Raw genomic sequence first — 23169 nt, 5'->3', positions numbered from 1 at the left:
GCAAGAGCTTCAGTGCGCACTTCAAAGCACTAAAATGCTCAAACCACAGACATTACCTAAAATTCCCAGCAACTTGGTGTAACCAGCTAGATGAACAATGGCACACATTCGACAAACCAGAAATGGTATGGCGCTATCTCCAGCAATGCGACATAGTCACCGCCGACTACGTAAAGCTACCACTGGAGTCCCAGCGACCGGACTACCACCCCTCGACCAGCCAAGAGAGACAAGAAGCAAGCAGAAAGTGGTACAAAGGGGTCAAAATCAAACCACAGATAATAGCAATCTAATGCTACTAAACCGTGCAGTATCATCCACTTGCACAGACACTCCTCCGTGATTATAACTAAAAGAATTGCACAGAAACCCTGGATCCATGCAATTGACGCAAGGAACTTACCTCCACACAGCCAGCACTCGAGCGAAGACTGGACTTACTAGCAGCAGCTCCAGGGCATCCGAGGCAGCCCAGCGCCTCGACGGGAGCATATGGCTGTGAGAAGCGCCCGAGCGGGGTGTAACAAGAGGGGATAGGGGCCAACCCATGCACTGGCACCCCTACACCTCTTGTTTGGGCATTTGTGCCTCGTGTTGGGTACAGGCGGTTTAATAGGCCAACCCAATGTTTAAGTTGTGGTTATGTTTCAAGGTTTAAAAGGGGCTCATGTTCGAGCCCATGTGTGAATTATGCTCCCAAGACTAGACAAACATTGTGCTCCCCCGCTACTTGCCCCTCCACAGGAACCCTACGGCGTGCCAACACTGGATACGGCGCCAGACCATCCCAATAAAAACACATAATGACCCAGATCACCTTAGTTACACTCAACATCCAGGGGCTGGGACACCCCATCAAATGATGGAGGATGCTTAACAATATGCGGGATCTCCAAGGAGATATTGTGTTTCGTTAGGAAACCCATCTGGGGATAATGGAGTCAGAAAAACTGCAGCGGGGGTGGGTAGGAACAGCAATACACTCGCCGCACCATGGGAAGTGGGAGGTATCTATCCTCATCAACAGACAGATCCCTTTCCAGCTTTGACATGTCTATTCAGACAAGGAGGTCAGATACATACTTGCCCAGGGCCTATTCCACCAACACCCCATTACACTACTCAACATATACGTCCCCACCTCTGACACCCCAACCTTCTTCACACGCACATTCGCAGCATGTGCCCAATACATGGTGAATATCACACTAATAAGGGGAGACCTCAACATAGCCCTTGAACCAAACCTGGACCGACTGGGCACAGCCGCGGGGAACCCCACTAATTTAAAGAAGTGGGCAGCACCCCAAACACTGATGACAGACCTCTGCCTAATAGATATCTGGAGAAGCACCAAGGGGCAGAGCCAAGACTACACCTTTTACTCATACCGGCACGATAGCTACACCCGACTTGACTACTGGTTAACTCCAGCCAACACACTCCACCAAATCTCAGAATGCATGATTCTCCCTCCCACCCTCTCTCCAATACTCAGATCTTATAGAGCAACTTGCAGACAACATTGACTGGTTCTGGGAACTTAACTTGGTTCAGAACTACGCAGCATATGCGTGCTGGGACGCCTTTAAAGCCTTCATACGGGCATAATGCATCTTGCGCTGGGCGCACAAACGAAAAATGTGGGTGGATGCAGAAGCCCAGTTGACAGCTGAACTCAAAAGGGTAAAAATATGCCACAAAGAAACTAGTAATAAGCAGCTAAGGCCGAGTGGAACAAATTGAGGGCAAAAAGTCAGACAATTGACCGCAGAAAGGGCCCAGAAGTCGTATACCAGCTGTTCACAAGCATATTATTTAGAGAGCGACAAGCCGTTGAGGCTGATGGCCCTGGCTCTGAAGCAGAGACAAGCCGCGCAAATGATCGCCTCTATCAAGGATACCGCATGCAACCTAGTGGTCGTCAAATCAATGCCCAATTCGCTGAATTTTATCAAGCCCTATATATAGCATCAGACGCATGCACAGCTCTGGACATTGAGTAATTTTTGGACTCCATAGTGATCTCAACGATTCCACCAGACCATGGGGCTGCACTAGACGCACGTATCCCGAAGGCAGAGATTACAAGCACAATGGGCTGCAATGTCAGCCAGGAAAGCATCCAGCCCTGATGGGGCATCCTTATAGAGCTCTATAAAAGCATGGGAGAGGAGCTGGCACCCAGACTGCAGGAGGTATTCAACGGGGCAGTATCCCAGGGCCGGCTCCCGCATTCAATGCTCACTGCAAACATTATAATGTTCCAAAAGGGTGGGAGGGACCCTGAACTATGAGGCTCCTACAGGCCTGTGTCTGGCTCAGTGCATCGAAAATAGTCTCCCATTCATAATACAGAAAGACCAAACAGGATTCATCTGCAATACACACTCGACCAACATCATCAGGAGGCTATTGCATTTGATCGCTGGAGATAGAGATCCAGGGGATATTATACTCTCAGTGGACGTAGAAAACGCATTTGACAAGGTGCAGTGGGAATTTAGATTCTGGGTCCTGCCGCGGTATGGCTTTCCCCCTCACCTTGTCCAACTGATTAAACTGCTATACACGGGCCTGACCGCCTCAGTAGTCACCAACGGCATTACCTCCCCTGCTTTTGATCCACACGCCAGAGGTGCCCACTGTCGCCCTTGCTCTATGCCCTCTCCATAGAGCCAATAGCGATTAAACTCCGAGCGGACGATGGCTGAACGGGCATACACGAGGGCGGGGAGGAGCACTGCGTGTCCCTCTGTGTAGGCGACATGCTGATTTACATAAGCAACGGACCCACTCCCCTTCCGCCCATTCAAGCGATATTACAAGACGTTAGCCCGATGGCCAGGTACAAGATTAATTAGAGTAAATCCGAGGTCATGCCCCTACGACAAGACATACCCTGGGACCCCGGGGGCAGGGAGGGGTGGCCCCATTCACACTCCAAATGCATCATATTAAATACCTAGGTATAAATGTAAGTGCCTCAATCGACAACCTGTGGGACCTAAATTACCCACAGACCATTAAGAACATCTGCCAAGATCTAAGCAGATGTGATGCTCTAGCACTCTCCCTGACAGGGAGGATAAACACACTGAAAATGAACTTGTTCCCCAAATTAATCTATATAGCTATGATGATCCCAGTCAGCCTGACCCCCAAGTCAATGAGGGACCTAGACAAAGCAATTGCTATGTTTATTTGGAAGGAGCAGAAGGTGCGAATCCGCCTCCCAGCACTACAGGTGGGCAAGACTAACGGCGGACTAGCGGTACCATCACTCAGAGCGTATTAAGCGGCCCAGGTCTGCTGGATGAAACGCTGGCTAGACACAACAGACGACTCCAGCTGGATGGCAATGGCAATCGGAATTATGGCCATACCCCCAAATAAGCTCCCGGCAACCAATAAAAGACACTTGATTACAGGGCCAACAATTTCCTAATGGCACAAACTGCGGGCCTCACAGGGGGTACCAATCCAGAGCACACCAATATGGTCTAGCCTACGGGCGATACTATCGTACAGGCTTGCACAGAAAGCACACCGCAAACAAAAACAGGACTGGGCAAATGTATCACTGATGTACATTAGCGAGGAGGGGACACTATTGCAATTCGAAGCTGCACGCACGATACTAGGACTCAACCAAGGGGACTGGCTTACATACCAAACTATACAAGCCATGATACATGCACATACGACGCAGAACTCCTGTCTTCTAACCCCAGCCCCATGTGAGAAGGAGATGGAATTCTTTCCCGCACCTTTGTACCTTTGACCTGATGGCGATCCCCAGTAATTTAGGCAGAAACCATACACTAGCGATGACATGGTCCGAGGACCTAGGGGTCCAAATAGGCATACCAGGCATACTTGAATACTTCACTGCTATACCACGAATCTCAAGAACAGAGAAATTCAATATAAAATCCTGCAAAGACTGTACTACACCCCGGCCAAACTACAAGATTGCCCACTGCAGAATGCTGGTGGGGCTGTGGTGCAATGGGTACAATGGGACACCTTATGTGGCAATGCCCTGCCATAACCTGCTTCTGGCGCGGCGTACACAAGCAAATAACAGACATTGTGGGGGCGGATGTCACCTTCACACCCGAGGGAATGCTACTGGGGGCTGACTCTGACGAATGGCATGCAGACACATTAGTCCGCAAACTCATCAGCCTCATTTTGTTCACGGCACAGAAACTCCTGGTAATCTAAAGCTAAACCTCCACCCTCAGCTACCGAGCGGACCACACTCCCCTCAAAAATATTCCAATTAGAAAGAGCGGCATTTCTGAGGGAATCGACGCACAATTCAACCAGAGCGATAAAATTCCAGGAAATAGTTGACCTGTATATATATATTTATATATATATATATCGGCCTACGTGAAAAAGCGGTCGGAGTACCGCGAAACGTGTTGTTTTGTTACTTCAGGTTTTTCCCTTTTAATGCACTGTTTACTAATAAAGAACATTTTGTGCTGCCTGGATTTTGCTGTCAAGCCTTTCTTTTTGCTGAGACTGGACTCTCTTCTCTCTGCTGCTTTCGGGAGTGCAACCTGTTGGATTTGCCCTGATTTGGGGCACAATTTTCGTTTGAAAAAAAAAAATATATATATATAATGAAAAAACTATGAAATTCAGTAAAAAACAATTGTTAAAAGGACGTTATGAGTAAAAGTAAAATCGAAAACCCCCCGAAATTCGCCAGTTATGGTAAGCTAAGCAACCATAACTCGTGCCACCACCGTGCACTGCTAAGACTAACACCCAGGACATCAAAGATGACATCACAGATATCATTGATGACATCACTGATGACATCATGTCTAGCCCCTTCTTTTTTGTTCACTGCCATATCTATGCCAGGTGGTTTTATTTACTGACATTCGGAAACTTAACATTCAAACGGTATTACATTTATAGATGTTGCTATTCTCAAATGTTCTTACACTACTTTCCTTAGAATTTAATCGCATATTATGATGTACATATATAGGGGAAGAAGCAGGCCTGAAACACAGCAATCATTTTTGGGCGTGAATACAATCATGTAGATTATGCACAGTTGCTAATGATACTGCCTCTTGTTTGCTTACATTACTCTCCATACATAAGCCCCATATTTGTATGCATTGTAGTCTATTTATGTTTGTGTGTATAAGTAGAAATATGTAGTAAGTGATGCATTATTAGCTGCTTAGTACATGTTTCACAGTACGGAAAAGTCTGATACAGAAACATTCACCGTTTTATTATATAGCTTTGGAAAATTACAACTATTGCACCGCTATGGTGTATGCTGCAGCCAATACCTACATTTCTGTATGAGTAGGTTCCTGTACTAGAAAGAACACTGAAATGGAATGTTCTTTAGAACACTACATTGCGTAATGAAGTATGTAGTTTATTACACATCTCCTGATAATCCCTGATACTTTTGTTTCCAACATTACATTCACAAACACTTGTATGAAAAGTAAATGCACATGTGATGTCATCTTTGATGTCCTGGGTGTTAGCCTTAGCAGTGCACGGTGGTGGCGCGAGTTATGGTTGCTTAGCTTACCATAACTGGCGAATTTCAGGGGTTTTTCGATTTTACTTGTAACCATAACGTCCTTTTAACAATGTTTTTTTACTGAATTTCATAGGTTTTTAGTAGCGCAACTTAACCATAATGTCCCTTTAACAAAGTTTTTTCATTGAATTTCATGCTCTTTTACCAGTGCATGCTATTTTCCTACAACTTACTAATATCATACTTACCCAATATAGCAGTATTTGTGTCCAATTTACAGTGTTACCTTAAAACTCTGCCATTTCCCAACTTCTAATATAATTTTTAACACTTCTATACACTTTTTGCAACTATTTCAGCTAGTTTTGCATCCGTGGATGTCTATGAACATCTGACTTCATAGTGGACCTTCCGGACAGTGCCACATGACCATACGCTGGCGCGCGGCATGATGACGTGTCCGAGAACCCGTCTGCACTTCACAATAAGATCTCTGCTTTGCGGACAGTTCAGAACTGCATTTTCTATCTAGGAACTTTCAACTGCAAAATTTCCCTTGCACAGCTCCAACACCTATTCATACTCATTATCCATTAAAAATCTAGTACACAGTACATACTTTTAGCAAAACCGCTATTTATCTTAAAATGGCATCAGCTAATACCATCCCTCCTCCCCAAGAGCCACCACCACTGCTGTAATCAAGGAGCATGAGAAACACTGCCCCCTACCTTAGAAATAACACACGCGCAACATTTTCCTTTGTCCACCTACCTCTCCATATTAGTGTTTGGTTCCTCTTCCCTCATTTCCCTCCATAACTTTCGTTCTCAGATCTCCTGCCAAAAAAAATACATCCATAAACAACAAAAGACATATTCCTTTAGGAACCACCTTTCACAGTTAAAAAATAGAACTGAAAAAACATGTATAGACTCCATCTACTTTATACTTCTCAGTAAAGTACATAGACTCAATAGGATTTTCCAACATTTCCATTTGCATTTTGTGTTATGCTAACGGGAATATTGTGGCGTTCATCCTCCGTTCCAGGGACTGGAACGGTGGATACTGGCCCAGCAGCCCAAGCGAAGTGAGGGTGGATAACAAGGTCTATGGACCATTATCCCCCCATTCCAGCCCCTGAAATGGGGGATGAAGGCCATTAGCACCCTAGGTTCCCAAAGCGGGAACCCGAGGTGCTAAAAAAGATTTTTCTTCCTACACCGGGACGCCTATGGAAGGAAAATTATTTTCCAAGATGGCCACCTTGGAAAGGGAAGGTGGGGGTTCCATACAGGGCCCCTCTTCGCGAAAAAGAGAACCCTATAACCATATTACCACGAGCACATTTTTCTTCCCTTTCAAAACTATCCTAATTTTGAATAACTTTACCACAAAGCCAGTCCCAGGTGGACATGACCACTTTAATCCTATGTTTTGTCCCTTGTGGTCATGCCCAGTAGCCAGATTGTCCGGATCAGGACCTTATTTCATGACCTGGACAATCTGGCCACTGTCCATGGCCACAGGCTACAGCTCAGTCACTAAAGGTATACCGCTATTTTTTTGTAGCTACATTATGACACTTGTCAAATAATAAAACACTGGCACATTTGCAAAACAATGCTTGTAGGTCCTTGCCAATGCTCCTTACGCAAGTTTGCTGGAAATCCACCCATGTTTTATTTTTTCAAAAGTGTCAAATGTATGCACATACAATCGTCATATAACCTAGCCCCCACTTGACAAAATTCATTCAGACTTTACTAAAACATCTAAATCTAGATCTATAATCTTTTTTCAAACCTTTGTGTAGATTTGTCAAATGGCACCACGTTTATAACCCTTTACAATATTTTGGAACCCCCCTTCTAATTTTGCTCCCTCTTGACAGAATCCCACCAAACGTTGCATAAACATGTATATCTTGATCTATTATCAGTTTGCCAAACGAATTGTAGATTAGTCAAATGGAACCTCATGTATATGCCTTTACATTATTTTGGGACCCCCCCTCTAATTTTGTCCCCGCATGACAGAATCCCACCAAACATTGCATACTCACTCAAAATCAGCTCAGAAATATCCATGCAAAATTGAATGCAGTTCCATTAAGTGGCGCCAAAGTTATAAGCCATCCAAGAACTTCATTTCACCAACCCTGTAATGCCGAGGTGTTCGCAAACTTCTCAGGACTGTTCGCGAACATCCAAAGTGTTTGCAGACTTTCGCTGCAAAAAACACCAGTTTTTTTGCTTCTTGCAGCCATATCCCATCCCATCCTCATCATCCCTCACCTCCCCAGAGATTATTTGATAAGTTTGACAAGTGCAATGTTGTGTTTTTTTACATGTTTTTACCGCGATGTTCGTGGGCACCGGCAAATGTCTGCGAATCCAAGATGGCGGGCGTTTACAAAAATCTGACGCACGTCACACTCTTCACCATCCAATCAGCGAACACGCTCCATGTCCGCGGACATGACGCAAGCCGATTAGCCAATCAGGACACTGTCCGCGCAGCGAACAGGGAAGTGTGTCCGCGGAGCGAACATAGATATCACTAATTTTTTGTGAGCTACTTTTTGGTAATTTTTTAAAAAACTAGTGGATGGGTTTTCACCAAATTTACAAAAGCACGCTTTCGGGACCAAGCCGCTGCTCCTGCTGCGGAAAATTTGGTGAAAATCCGTCCAGCGGTTTGGGCTGTAGGCGTGAGCAAAGTTTTTTCCCCCATTCAGTCTATGGGGAAAAAAAGACATTTGGGACCCCCCCCTATAACTTTGTCCCCCCTCGACCAAACCTCACCAAACTTTGCAAAAAAGTGGGCCATATACTTTTTTTGCAAAGTTTGGTGTGGATTCGTCCAGGGGGAGCGAAGTTATAAGCCACCCAAAAAGTGCTCTTCCTATGGGATTAGCAACTTAACCATAACTACACGGCCACTACCGTATACCGTATATATGTGAATGGGGGTTTAGGGTGGGGCGGACAGTCCATCCAAGGGGAATGGGGGAATGTCTCACTACTAACCAAGGAGTCAAGCAAGGACCACTAATAGAGACACTAAGCATACCACGCACCAACCTTAGAGACTTTTATTAGAGGAGCACACACACAGTTAAGGGTAGAGGGATAGTCAAACCTAATGTTAGGGAGGGGGGAATGTTGGGACGGGTGAAATATGATTTCAGTATGGCCTTAACAGTTCTACTAAGTGCACAAGCCGTACGCAAAGGTTTCTAAACGCCTGTATTATGTTATAAAACTAATAAAAAGATGTTTAAAAAATAAAAGACTACCAAAATAGGGAAGAGCCTTATTGGCACCCAGATGGTGAATCACCCGAATTCCAATAACAAACTCTCCACAACCCATCCTGTTAAATCACACCACAGTACTACTGAGGCCCATGCAAAGGCCACCGAAAAGACGCATGGCATGCAAAAGCTTAAGATGCAGTTGAGAGAATGTACACGTTTCGAAAACTCCTCACGTGAGGTAGTCGCAACTAAACATGGCATTGAAAAATGTGACCCTGAAATAGAAATACCAAAAAGGCATGAGGAGGTTACTGAAGAAGAGCCTATACTAAGAAAACCTATTGCCAATCCTTGCTATAAATGCAAAAAGAAGTGTTGGGTAATGTTCTTAATAAAAAAAAAAGTGTTCACAAATAATACATCAGGATGTGATTGCCAGGGGTCTTACTTTCCCACGTTTTCAGCACGGCACAAGGTGGACCTTGGAGCACATGCGCAAGCTTTCTCAGCATGAGCCAACGCTTCAGTTCCAGCTATCAGGTTCTTCAATGGTTAAGTCTCTTTTCAATAAAGGTCTTTATCTTTTGAGGGCCTGATGCATTCAACACACAAACAAAAAGTTGTTATATGGCATTTGTTGATCTCTCTTCAGCGTTTGACTGTCAGTAGAGAAATTTTGTGGGCCAAGATGCACGAAGTTCAAATACCTGTTCATATATCCGCAATGATTGCCATGCTTCACACTAACACCAATTACAGGGTAAGAATTGATCGTACTGGTCGGCTGACTGTTCCAATATGCACTTATATTGGGGTAAAACAAGGGTGTAACCTAGCGGCCACACTTTTCAACTTGTACTTATCTGACATAGATAAGCTATGGAACCACGCCGATTCTTTTCCTGTAAAATTAGGGGACCTGTGTATAAATTGGTTGGCATTAGCTGACAACGTAATCCTATTAGATCGTACATCCTTTGGATTACAAAATAAACTACACCTGTTCTCCAATTTTTGTGAAAAACACAATCTCTTAGTTAACCCCTCGAAATCAAATATAATGATTTTTTCTAACAAGAGGAAAACAGTGCCATTCAAATGGTTAATAAATGGAAATGTGATACTGCGCTCTCTTGGGATTCTCTAACTGGGATACAATCTCACCAATTTCGACTCTGAGACAAAATGGCAAGTAGCAATTTCAATCAAAGCGTTGCCATTGATTTCCCAGATGAAGATCATCCATCGTAAGCTCTGTGGATTTTCTCTCATTCCTCTTATTGAGTTCTATTTACTTAAGGTAGAATCAATCATCTTATATGGGCTCGATCTATGCACACTACCGATTGGCCATATCTTAAATTCTCTTCAGGGGAAAATATGGAAAAAAGTATTACACTTGCCAAACTGCATGCCGAATCCTATAATTATCCACGAACTAGGATTGTCATCCCTGGCATCAAAATTGTTATGGCGCAGATTGGCAAATTTTGCAAACATTTTACAGCCTATTGAAAACTCTCTGTATGAGGATCTAGCACTAATGGTGATGAAAGGTAAACCTAATTCCTTGCAGATGGTACACAAAGAGATAGAACATGCCTTGGTTATGATTGCGCAGAGTACAACAGATCTGGTTACCCTACCGCAAATTGTAAAAAAGAAACTATAAATTTATGATTGGGCAAACAGAGCCGATTTGATTGGGCAATATAAAAGTTATAAAGAATACTCGAAATTTCGGCACGAGCAGAGACCGATACTCTCGTATATCAGGCAGGTAGCTAATAACCTGGTGAGAGCAATGCATATGCGATTCAAATTTAACTTTTTAACAACCAAAGACCGTATGAAATTCTGGAAAACTAACAATAATGAATTGTTTGACATGAAGTGTAGATTCTGTGTGACCGGCGCAAATGAAACCCTGAAACATCTAGTATTATATTGTGTGTCTTATGAAATAGACAGACAGTGGTTTCTGGGAAAGTATGTATCTTGCATGAATGGTGTTACCTTAGAAAGTCTTTGGGTTCAATGTATGTTGGGGAGTCAGGATATCCCTGGTAATTGCATTGGTTCAGTTTCTGAAAATCATTGATAAAAAACTCGATTTAGTAAAAGAACAGCTGTAATGAATAAAGGTGAAGTTTTGCTTTTGATATGGATGCCTTTGTAATGAATCAAGTCAACACACAAAATATAGAGTTCTTTCGTCGTAAGCATATGCATAAGCTTGGAAGAGTTGATCCTTGAACTCATAAGCGTGGACGAGTATGAAGTTTTATTGTTTTTAATAGTGAACAAACAAAAAAAGGGATATTGTTGTTTTATTATTGCTTTTGTTAAAATGAAAAAGTATTCTGTAAAGTTTTGTAATGTGCTGAAAGGCTTTGTTTGATTATTTTGTATGTTGTAAAGATGTTTCATCAAACACAACAATACAAAATAAAAAATAAAATATAGAAAGTAAAAAAAATAAAATGAAAAAAAAAAGTTATTTTCCATTCATATACTTTGGGTGATGGCTTCACCTCTGGGTCCCCCTCTTCCGGGTGATGACCCCTTGTTAGGCAGAAACCTGTGCAGTTCCCTCTGGGACCACTGCAAAAGATTTAAGACTACAGGTGTTTGGCAGTAAACCCACTTGGTAGCAGTCTGTACCACACAGATTCACTTGGTTGTTGTGGCTGAGCAGTCAGACTTCCCTCAGGAAGAGTTAGGCAGTATACAGAGTATTCACAATAGGTCAAAAGAACACAGTGGAACAAGTAAACACTGACCAGGGCTTGGTGTAAAAGAGATATAATTTATTTATTTAAAACCACATCTAGAAAAACACACAGGCACTAACAGTAAGCAATTCAAAAACACGGTCACTAAAAGATATACACTCCCTTAGTAGAATATTAGACAAGTCTTAAGTAAAGCCCCACTTATTTTCAGACAGCGGTGAGCGCTTAACGTAGATGGCACTCTAATAATTCATTTTTAAAAGGGAGAGAAAAGCAGAGAATAAATTGAAACAGATCCCAACACTTTTTCACAAACACAACAAGAGAGGAAGGCAAAGTAGCACTGTGAGTTTAGAGTCAGTAGGCTGGATCCACTTTAAGAGGATCAAAACAAAATGTGTCCAAGGTCACACGGTTGCAGTGCACAAAAGTCTTGTAACGGTTCAAAAAGGAGTTGGACCAAAGAAAGGGACCAGTTAGAAGGTCAAGGCGGCCAGCCCAGTCCAGAAGGTTAAGGGATTATTATTACCTTGTAACAATCTTTAGAAAGGGAGGCCTGGCGGACACGGTACCTTAAAGTGGTGAGAATACTCCAGCGGGGGCAGTTGTTCCTGGCAGCGGATGCAAGTCGGTGCTTCGTCCGGGGGAAGAGAGGATCTCGTCGGGGAGGAAGACAGGAGTCCATTGCACTGCCAGGGAAGAAACCAGCCGCGGAGTTCTCAGTTAAAATGAACGGTCCTTCAGTTCGCAGTCCAGTGGTAAGTGGCTATCCGGTTGCCGGGGTGCTTGGCACAGCAATTCGACCACAAGCCGGTCTGGGGTGCGAAGAGAAGAAGGTAAACTGGTTGTGCCCACCAGTCAGGGGAAGAAGCCTCTCCAGCCGGGAGATCTTCTCTGTCGTCGGGAAGTGGTTCCGCAGGGCTCCACCGGTGGTGTCGTCGTGGTAGGTCGGCTCAGCTTCTCCCTCATTGGATTCTCCGGTCCTGTGGCGACTTCTGAAGTTCCAGTCCCCAAAGCCCTGCTTTTATGCAGCACACCCCCATTCACTCAGCCTAGCTGTCAATCAAACATGCTAAGTGGTGAGCCGGCCGGCTCACCACTTGGCCCAATCACACAAGAGTGCGACTTGAGTTACCAAGATAACTCAGTCCAGGGTGCCTAAACCCCCTCCCACACCCCCTGTGGTACCCTGACAGAGTGGCACCACTTTTGGAGGCTTCTGTGGAGAAGCCTGCCAAAAAGTGGAACAAAGGGCTCGACTTGGGTTACAGTCACAGAAGAGAACACAAACGCCATTTTAGAATCGAGTCCTGGCAAAAAATACCAACCGGCGAATTAATATTAAATAAATAAACTGGCAGTATGTTCGAGGCTATGAGAATTAAATAATTTAAGTTGGTAGCCTCGAACAATGGGAAAATTCCATGGGGATATATTCGCGGTCGAATATAAAAAGTAGTATCCACCGCCACCAGCCAAAACTCGATCAGGAGGGACGGAGACGTGCCCCCTCGACTAACAGACCCCGGGGCAATCGAATTGCCCCGACCAGTACGTCCACAATATGATGGTTTGTACTGGTTTCTGTTAATAATTTGGGACTAGTAAAGCCAATGGTGACTTTACATGCCCTGGGAGACAGTAGTCAGTCCCAGGGTATGGAGTCTATAGTGGGGTGTCACTATGACACCCCTGTGTTACTGCACGGAGGGTGCTGTGTAACACACATAGTAAAAATACATGAGACCCTATGGAGTAAAGGACCCCATAGCCCATAAAACACATTAACAGTCAAAGGAACACCATAAATCATGACCAAGAATGGGAGAAAAAGAGTCTCGCTCTTGGCAGGAGAAAAAAACAAACTCCAGAAATCCAGCAAAGCTGCTGGGGGACTCACTAGGTTAGGAAATTGAGCCTGAAGAGAGAATTCTCCCTAACACCCCTCACAAATCATATTCAACAAAACAAATAAACAGTTCTTTTCTCAATGAACCTTGGGTGATAACTTTTCACCCCTGGATCTCCCTTGGCCAGGCTCGGATTTGACTGACAATGGGGTAACTTCCCCTGGTCTTCCAATATTTCCTGCATTCATAAACTTAATGTCTTTTTAAACAGTTCTTTGGGCTTCACCTCTGATTGTTGGCTTCCCTCTGCTGGGTTCACTCTTGCCAACTTTTACAACACACAGTTCATATACTGACTTCACCATGCAGGATTAATTTTCCTTAGCTTCACAATCATCTGTTGGTCAAAGACTTTCAATGATAAAGAGGATTTTACAAGACTCCCGTATGACCACTTTGACCTCTCTTCGCCTCTTCCCAAGGCCTTCTGGTTACGGTAGTCTCTACCATCGAGTAATCGTCCAGAGTTTCTTGCATGACCACCCACGTGGTGCCAGATGCCTCTGTTGCTGGTTTTCCCCCTCTTTTCTCAATAGTTCCTTTAAACCTTTCAAAGTTCAAATTAGCTGCTTGCTACTTTTCATTCAACACCGTTCGGTTTCTTATCGATTCTCCCCTTGACTCACAGGCGGTGATGAGCCGCTTGACTTTCTTCTCCTTAGAGTCAAGGTTGGTACCTCTGAGGCAAGCGTCTCTCCTTGACTTGGTAATCAGCGGGTGAGCGTCTTGTGTAACGCTGACATCTTTTGCAATACACGCTGGCTATACACCACGTCTCTGAGGCCTGAAGAAGTTTACACTGACTACCGATGGAAGCCAGAATTACTTTTCGCCTCCTTCGAATTACTCATAAGTGTTTGAAAAGCCTGGCGCCACTGTATCTAAGGGAAGTGCTAGAACTAAAATCTAATACACATAACCTCAGATCGAATAATACTACTCAATTAAGAATTGCAGCTTGTAGAGTGTCCCAAGTAAATAAAGGGGCATTCTTTGCAGCAGCCCCCACTGCCTGGAACACAATCCGCTTAAGACGTTCTTGTTTAGATAGGCTTTTCACTCTAATCCTGCAATAGGTCCTCTTTCTGCTATAATAGATTCTGTTGGTCCCTGTCTGCTCTGTTCCTTTCTGTGTCATTATGTTTTTTTGGTTTGGTTGGCGCACTTAAGCCTCTGGGTCAGTGGTGCGCGGTGCAAATCTAGTAAAGTAAAGCTATTGTTCTCAGACTTCGGTTTCCATCTGTGGAGTTTCACGGGCCTTGATCGGAGAGGCCAAGGTCGCTTCTCACCTTGTCACCCCCTTGGTATGCACTGTCTTTCCTCTTCCTTTGAACTGCCATGCTGAGTTAGCGCTCCCATTGTGCGGTCTGCCTTAATCGTCATGTGCTCTTATGCTCCACCTTTTATCCCTGTGGGGAAGGGAAAGGGCCATCAAGTGTGTGTGATTCTGGTCAATTGCCTGACCCTGGTATTGGGACATTTCAGGTAAACGGCTCTGGTGTTAGGCTGTTGTCTTTCGTGTTGTGCGAAAGTGTTTGTGTCAGAAAAGGGGGTGGGGGCAGTGTTTTGGAATATCCTACGTGGTAGGATGGGGAAAAGGTGTTGAAAGAAGGGGGGATACGATGTCTCACCCGTCGGTGTCCCACTCCCGAAGGACCCCCATCCAGGGGATACTCACTCACTGGTCCACCCCCAGGAACTGGATCCAATAGCGATGCAATGTCCTGGCCACCTGGATGAAATCAATGTCCTGGCCACCTGGATGAAAGATCCCGCGGGACTAGCTAGGGAGACACCTTCAGGTTTCTTACAGTAATCAACAGGAGGATCTCATGAGGAGGGGCCCCTCTTACGGGACTAGGGATGACTATCCAAGGAGAACGCAGTATACTAGTTCACCAATTCTCCAGCAATAGCATGCATCAGAGCACTTATGTGCCTGAGACCTGTGTGCATTGTAGACAAGGCATGCATGTGTAGAGGCTTAGTGAGCGCTGGTGAATGACCAGAAGATGTATCATGGCAAAAAAGAAAGACCACATCCCTGCAGGTATATCTGCCACAAGTTAGGGAGATTTTGGTGTTGGTGTCAAAATAGTACCAATAAGTTTCACCCCCTCCATTCTCAACTGGTCTCTCTTAATGTTTGGGTCCTTGACCCTTCTTTCAGATTTACAATTTCTTTTAACTAGGCATGGTTCACTATCCTGCCAGGCCTCTTTCAGGCTCTTTGGGGTGCTCTTTCACCACCTCCATTCTCAACTTGTGTTTCTCTTCGGTCCCACTGGTATGAGGAAGGTGGCTCTGCACTTCCTCCCAACCACAGCCTGTGGGGTATCCCTGTGCCTTCCTGGTTCCCTGCTGCGTACCTTTGTGCTTGTTCTGCGAGGGTTCCGGTCCTCTGCAACACCGGACAGCTTCTGCGCTTCCCCTTGGCTCTCGCGGTCATGGTTCGGTGGCTGTACCATGCTGATTTCTCTCTGTGGAACGGGTCTCACCTGGACCACTCAAGCAGCTTTGCTTCTGCCACCGAATGCCGGATCCTTAAGCAAGTAAGTTGTGCTTCCCTGCCTTGCCGTTCTCTGCCTCTCTGTTCCAGGCGGTTGGATCTGCCGCGGCACCTCTGCTCGGTTTACGCAACCCGGCAGGAAGCTGCTTTGGGGCAGGACAAGCTCGGAAGGAGTCCCTTGTCAGTTTTTCTGTCCTGACTGCTTTCTAGGTTACAATAGCTAGCATGTTTGTTTCGGCTCTGCGTAGGGCTCTGCATCGTCCTGCTCTTCCTTGTGACCTTACTTTTGACATTATCCATAATGCATGCATTGTAATAAGGTTATCAGAGGTCGCACCGCAAGTTAGGTCACTTAAGATTATTAATAGAAGAAAAGAGTGGTTTGTGGAGCTGTTTTACTAGCAGAAAGATATTAATCCAAGCCCTCACATAAATAGTACCTATCGGCTATAAACGCACAGGGCCATGGCATCTGGGGAGATAGTTATGGAGAAATTGTGCAGTGGAAGAAGAGCAGCATCATGACAGCCGGGCGACTGTAAGAAGCAGGCAGGGGGTGGGTATTGCCAATACAACGAAGTGCAAACCAACATACAAATACATATTGTATAAATGCACACAGTAATCAATTTATGTGTACTGTTGAAACAGTGCCACAAAATTAAAGCAAAAAATCATTTTGTATTTAGGGTGTGAACCCTGGGCATTTCAACTATTTCAACAGGTGGAAAGTCTACCACCAACCACCTTCACCAGTTCCCCTTAGATCATTTGTGGCATAAACGGAATAGAGCTAGGTAAATGTACACATTTAGACTGATAACCTTCCACTGCTTTAACCATTTCCCATCAACAACCAAAGCACGGCACATGTCTGCGAGTCAGGTTTATGAACCTTCTGCATAGTATTTTAGTCATTGTTTGTGCTTGGAAACATAGCATTGAACATACAGGGCTTCACCGTAATGAATCCCTTATATATACACTTAAATGACTAACTGGAATTGTAAAATGTTAAAGTAGAGTATCAGTGATGATACCCACACCCAACACTCATGGCTGCTCCCATCCACCAGTCTAAACCCTAGTTCACCAATTCTCCAGCAATCGCATGCACCGGAGCACTTATGTGCCTGAGTCCTGTGTGCATTGTAGACAAGGCATGCATGTGTAGAGGCTTAGTGAGCGCTGGTGAATGACAAGAAGATGCATCATGGCAAAAAAGAAAGACCACATCCCTGCAGGTATATCAGCCACAAGTTAGGGAGATTTTGGTGTTGGTGCCAAAATAGTACCAATAAGTGTCAGTAAAATGGCCATTTTATGTGAGAAAAAAAGAGCAATATGTTAAAGTGTCACCCTCGGTCTTAAACACCAGAAGCAAAATACAGGTTTTTGATGCCACTTTGTAATAATAGTGTCTGAATGGCCCTGTCTGGCTTTCATAATACTCTTGTTTTGACAGATAAAAAAGACCAAGTCTGACTCTGAGACAGAAGAGTGGTTGGATTTTGTCAGTGACCGGTAAGAAACACATCTTTCGGATTTCTTTTAATTGTATTTACTAATGTGTTGTTTGCTCTATGCAACTAAGGCAGTTCTCTTCATAATGCTCTAAGCAATTGTTGAACATGGCATGAAGCGCAATTGCTATTGCACGTTGTGGCAAAATAAACTTCACCCCCTTCTGTCTTTGTCTGATTATGCATAATGCTTCAAACGGGGATCATCAGCATAAAGTGCAACACTTTGGGAGACCTGAACCAAGTTTCCACGATTAGAGCATTGCGAGTACGATACTATCTGCCTTCCCCAAAGAACACGCGAGAGATCACTATTAACATTTTAAACCAACCAATTTTCATTTGCAAACCTGTTCTGGGAGATTATAGATGAGTTGATCATAAACACTGGAGCCCTGTGGCTTGCTCCTGAAGCCATTCATGAGTTGGAGCAGCTCCTCAATCTTTTGAGTGAGGGATGGAACTCTACTTTAGGGGTCCAGCCTCTGCCTGAGGTTCCCCTGTAATGATGCTGCATAATAGCCAGCCCCCATAAGCAGTGTGACAGATCCAGGGAATGTGTCCATTCTGCCCAAGGGGGAGCCACCTCCTTTGGGACTAGGGCAATGAGCCCACTAAGTTTAACGCCCCTAGGAGACAGGGCAAGTGGTATGCCACCGGGAGGGAGCCTCCCTTAGGGGATAAGGCATCCCCAAGCAGGGATTTTAATCAACCTCCCTTTTACACAAAGTTCCCACTGTTTGTTGGCTATTTGGGCGTTACAAATGTGGACCCTGTGTGAGACCCTTTTATAATGGTAGATGGTTCATCCTTATTTCAGAGGGTAATATAAAGGACTAGCGATGTTGACATGGCAGCAGATCCTGTAGAGTAAGCTGCCGGAGTGGAAGCCCTTTTAAGGGGCAGTGCCAGGAGGCAGAAGCATGCAGCCCAAGTGCAGGGCCGGATACACCAAAAAGCCCACTGTTAGGCAGAAACCTGTGCAGTTCCCTTAGGGACCACTGCAAAAAGTTTAGGACTACAGGAGTTAGCAGTAAACCCAATTGGTAGCAGTCCGCACCACCCAGATTTACCTGGTAACTGTGGCTGAGCAGTCAGACTTCTCTCAAGAAGAGTTAGGCAGTATACAGGGCATACACAATAGGGCAGGTAAACACAGTAGACCAAGCAAACACTGACCGGAGCTTTGGTGTAAAAGATATATAATTATTTATTTAAAAACACATCTATGAAAACACACTGGCACTAATCTCAAGCAAGTTCAAAAACACAGTCACTAAAGTATATACACTCCCTTAAAAGAATATTAGACAAGTCTTAAGTAAAGCACCACTTATTTTCAGACGGCGGTGAGCGCTTAACGCAGATGGCACTATAATAATTCGGTTTAAAAGGGAGGGAAAGGCAGAGCATAAATTGAAACAGATCCCAACACTTTCAAAAGAACACAACGAGAGAGGAAGGCAGGATCGAACCGTGAAGTTTAGGGTTCAGAAAGCCGGATCCACTTTAAGGGGATCAGAACAAAATGGATCCAAAGTCACACGATCGAAAGGTGCACAAAAGTCTCGAAAAGGTTCAGAAAGAAGTTTGACCAAAAGAAAGGGACCAGTTAGATGGTCAAGACGTCAGCCACAGCTACCAGGTAAATCTGGGTGGTGCGGACTGCTACCAATTGGGTTTACTGCTAACTCCTGTAGTCCTAAACTTTTTGCAGTGGTCCCTAAGGGAACTGCACAGGTTTCTGCCTAACACCATTGCCCGTGATGGGCAGATGCTGAATAGTGCAGCGGCTACCTCGAAGCACTTCCACAACAACCGAGAAGACTGCCTTACCTGAGAAACACAGCATCAACTAATCAGTAACGCTGTGGTTAATGGGAGAGGGGAGGAGGGCGGAGAGACGCAGCCAATCCCCAAGCATGACCAAGAACCTCTGTAAGGAATCCTTGAGACATGTGAAGAGTAACCCAAACTGGAGTAAAAGAAACCGATACCCAAGTCAGTGTGAAACTCGAGAAACCCCAAACTGGGGGAAAGGAACAAATACCTCAGCCAGGGTTAAATGAAAACCAGCTATCCAAGTCAGTGTGAAATACCAAATTGGGGGGGAAAGAAACTAACACTCGATCCAGGGTGAAAAGAGAACCAAACACCAGAGTCATTGTGAAACTCGAGAAACCCTAAACGAGGGAGCAGAAAAACACACACCTGCTCCATGGTGAAAACAAAACCACACGTCCGTGTGGAACTCAAGAGAGCCGAAGCCAGGGCGAAAGAACCAGATACCTGAGTCAATGTGGGGCTCAAGCAACCCCATACTCGGGAGAATAAAAATACACCCGAACCAGGGTGAAAAGAGAAACCGATACCCAGGTCAGTGTGCAACTAGAGAAATTCCATGCCAGGGAGCGAGAAGCAGACACCAGAACTAGGGTGACAGCAAAGCCACCCCAAGCTGGGCAAGAGAAACAGATACCTGAACCAGGGGAAAAGTCTGAAAGCCCAAGCAAGAGCACGATAGACTGATATCTCAGTCAAGGTGAAAGCCAAGAAACAAAATGGAGGGAGAGGGAAATGGATAGCCAAGTCAGGGTGAAGACCAAACCACCCAGAGCAGGGGTGAGAGAAACGAAAATCTGAACCATGGTCAAAATTCATGATACCCCACGAACCGGAAAAACCTACGAACAGTGTAAAAGCCAAATAATCCACGCCAGGCTGAAAACCAGAAGACACCACAAAGGAGTGAGAAACCGAACATCCCAGAAGGGGCAGAGAGACTAAATAGCAGAAACAGGATTGGAACCCAAGATACCCCAAGTTGGGGTGAAAGACATTACCAGTCAGGGAGAAAGCCTACAAACGGCAGGAAAGCCAAATAGGTAAAGCTGGGCTGAAAACCAAAAGACCCCACAAAGGGGGTGAAAAACCTATTAGCCCCTGAGGGGCTGAGAGATTGAATAGCAGAAACCAGATTCAATCTGAAAGAGATATACGTGGTGCAAATTTCAACTAGGCCGAGAATTTCACCAGCAACCCAGACTCCTGTAGAAAGTGGATGTCCGTGCACAATTAGTGCTATCGTGTACTTCAGCATGTATGTGTGGCTTAGTGCTGATGTGAGACAGTGTTGTGAATTCATACAAACCAAATAAAGAGTGGTTTGGTTTTAGCAAACCGAAGAAAGGGTAGCTTAAATTAGTTACATAGCATTACATATCATAAGCATAGTGTATCATAGGACCACATTGTAGTGTAGGAACTAATTTTAACACTAACTCCTAACATACTAATAATTAACACCTAACCTCTAACACACTAATATCCTAGTGAGTAGAAAGGGTGCAAACTGGGATGTAGAGCTGGACTGCAAACACAGATGCTGCAGTGCTGCTTAAAAAATAAAATGTAAGAATTAAAACAGCTTTTGCGATGGGGAGCTGCACAAGGAATTTGCAGAAAGCATTCAGTTTAAAACGGGCCTTTGTGTTTGAGTTGCTTGGCCAGGAAGCTGGAAGGTAAATGTTTCAATTATTGATTCCAGATCATTGGGCTAAACCCTGTATAAAGGTGACAGGATTGGAACACATTTTAGCTTCTGGAAAATTACAGAGAGTTGACAAAGTTTGATTGATGTATGACGTCATTGACAGGGGCTGGAAGATCATATACCTTCTGTAGGAAGATATAGCTTGAATGGGCTGGTGGAGACAGGACTCAAAAAGGTGGAGAGAGAGAGAGAGAGAGAGAGAGAGGTTTTTTTTGGCTGCCGAGAGTGGAAGAAGGAGAGAAAAGGAAGGACTCTGGGGCCTAGTTGGGATGGTGTGCTGAGAGCTGCAGTATTGATAGCTGAGCCAGAGAGAGTGAAGGAGAGAGAGAGGGAGAGAGAGAGGGAGAGAGGGAGGGAGGGAGAGAGGGAGAGAGACACACACTGTGACTGCTGAAGTGGGCACAGCAACTCACATGCAAGCTGACTTCCCTTTAGGTGAGCATGATGTTTCAGTAATGATAATAATGTACAAAGTGACTTATTAGAAGGACTTCAGGCCTGGCTTGGGAAAGTGCAGAAGTATAATAAATAGACAATACAAACATAATTAGCTATTTTTGATATGTTTTCTTCCATGTGCAAGGGGCTTGTTTCATATGTAAACTAAAATCTTTCAACCGTGCCAAAATAGCTGATACTTTTCAAGGCTACAGATATCAGTGTATTTCCAATCAAACGGTAAGTATTTTTGCTACGAGAGAAGGGACTTTATCACGGGGAGGGTAGTGGTCATGAAGTGTACTCGCAACCCTTTTGTCTGGAAAATAGAGAATGCTTTCACTCCACTGAAAAATGCGAGATTACAATTTGTGGTTTTCATTTTTATATCATTGCAAATTTCATGCTCAGTTTGTTATTGTGCGTTTATTTTCATCACGAACACTGTGTGCTGTGAGGAAGGCATGGTATCACAAGAAGGACGAGGAAACAAAAGATACAAATCACAAGTTTTATTTACTTCAAAAGGGGGTTGGAAGAACTCTGGTCTTGCCCTAACACTAAAGATGAGAGCACACTCTACCATCTAAATTAAAAGAAAACAGTCCTAGTCCGTCGTAAGCCCAGAATACTAACAATTAAACTAGAAAACCTATTGCCTGCCCTCACTCTAATACCATACACGTGAATGAGGGAAATGTAATGCAAACAGAAAGTCAGTGGGAAACAAAATGATGACAGAATGGCATCAAAAGATTCTTGCCAATGTTCTATAACACGTAGGTGGGGTGGAGCACTTGACGTATGGGCACTCTCTGCTACGGGATAGCTGGCTTGGCCCTCCAGAGCCTGCTTAGCATTCACATACTCTGTCTCAAAGTTAGGGGTTTTGACCTCTCTGTCTCCCTCCCCCCCCCATCCCCCCTAAGTCCAGGTCAATCCCCTGCATTTTGCAGTATCAACAAAAAAGTTCCAAGCTCTTCAACATAAACACAAGTTTCAAGCTTTTCAGCACAAACACAAGTTCAAAGGAAAATGTTTTTTTAAGTCTCTATAGGCCCCCTCAATCGGGCCCAAGCCTCTCACTTTAAATTTCTTTCCTGGGTTCCCCTCTTTCGGGCCCAAAACCGTTTCACTTTACTTTCTCAGGGTTCCCTTCCCCTTGCGTTATTCTTTAGCGTTTGCTATGCCTTATGGTACTCGTAGGCTTTTACAAAGTTCACATATTTGCCAAGATTCAACAGTTGGCACAATCTTCTCAGGCTCCCTTCAGCCTTGCCTTTAACAAAAGAATGTCTCTCTCTAAACATAATTTCTGGGTCGCCCTCATTCGGCTCTGACCCCTTACAAACACAATTTCTGGGTCTCCCTCATTTGGGCTCGGACCCTTTACAATAACAATTTATGGGCCTCCCTCGTGCGGGCTCGGACAAATTTCACAGGTGCACAGAGTCCTTAGAATGGGCGTACTTTCGTTTTCCGCCGGACCACTCTGTTCCAGTTCAATTTAACTTCACTTCAAAAAGAACTTCAAGTCCCATAATGCCTTTCATGGCCCTTTTTATTTCCTCTTTTCTTTCTCAAATTCCATGCTCAGGTTCCTGCTCCAGCCACACACACGCTCACCGGGATTTTCTCTCTTGCCAAGAGACTCACCCAGTTAGCGCGTCTCTGGCGAGAAACTTCTTTGGAGCTCTCTG

The 23169-nt window shown here is 44.6% G+C and overlaps 1 protein-coding gene across 1 annotated transcript in view; it reads left to right on the top strand.

The window, feature by feature from the left end:
* Positions 1–23169, top strand: part of TGDS (TDP-glucose 4,6-dehydratase) — a 521057-nt gene that overhangs the window by 388979 nt on the left and 108909 nt on the right. The window contains exon 10 of the mRNA XM_069639164.1: positions 17421–17479. Coding sequence (XP_069495265.1) covers positions 17421–17479 — 59 coding nt within the window. The remainder of the gene's footprint in view (positions 1–17420; positions 17480–23169) is intronic.

Source organism: Ambystoma mexicanum, chromosome 7q (assembly GCF_040938575.1).
Source record: "Ambystoma mexicanum isolate Mex_15411 chromosome 7q, UKY_AmexF1_1, whole genome shotgun sequence".
NCBI lineage: Eukaryota > Metazoa > Chordata > Amphibia > Caudata > Ambystomatidae > Ambystoma > Ambystoma mexicanum.
This window is presented reverse-complemented; position numbering and strand designations above follow the sequence as displayed.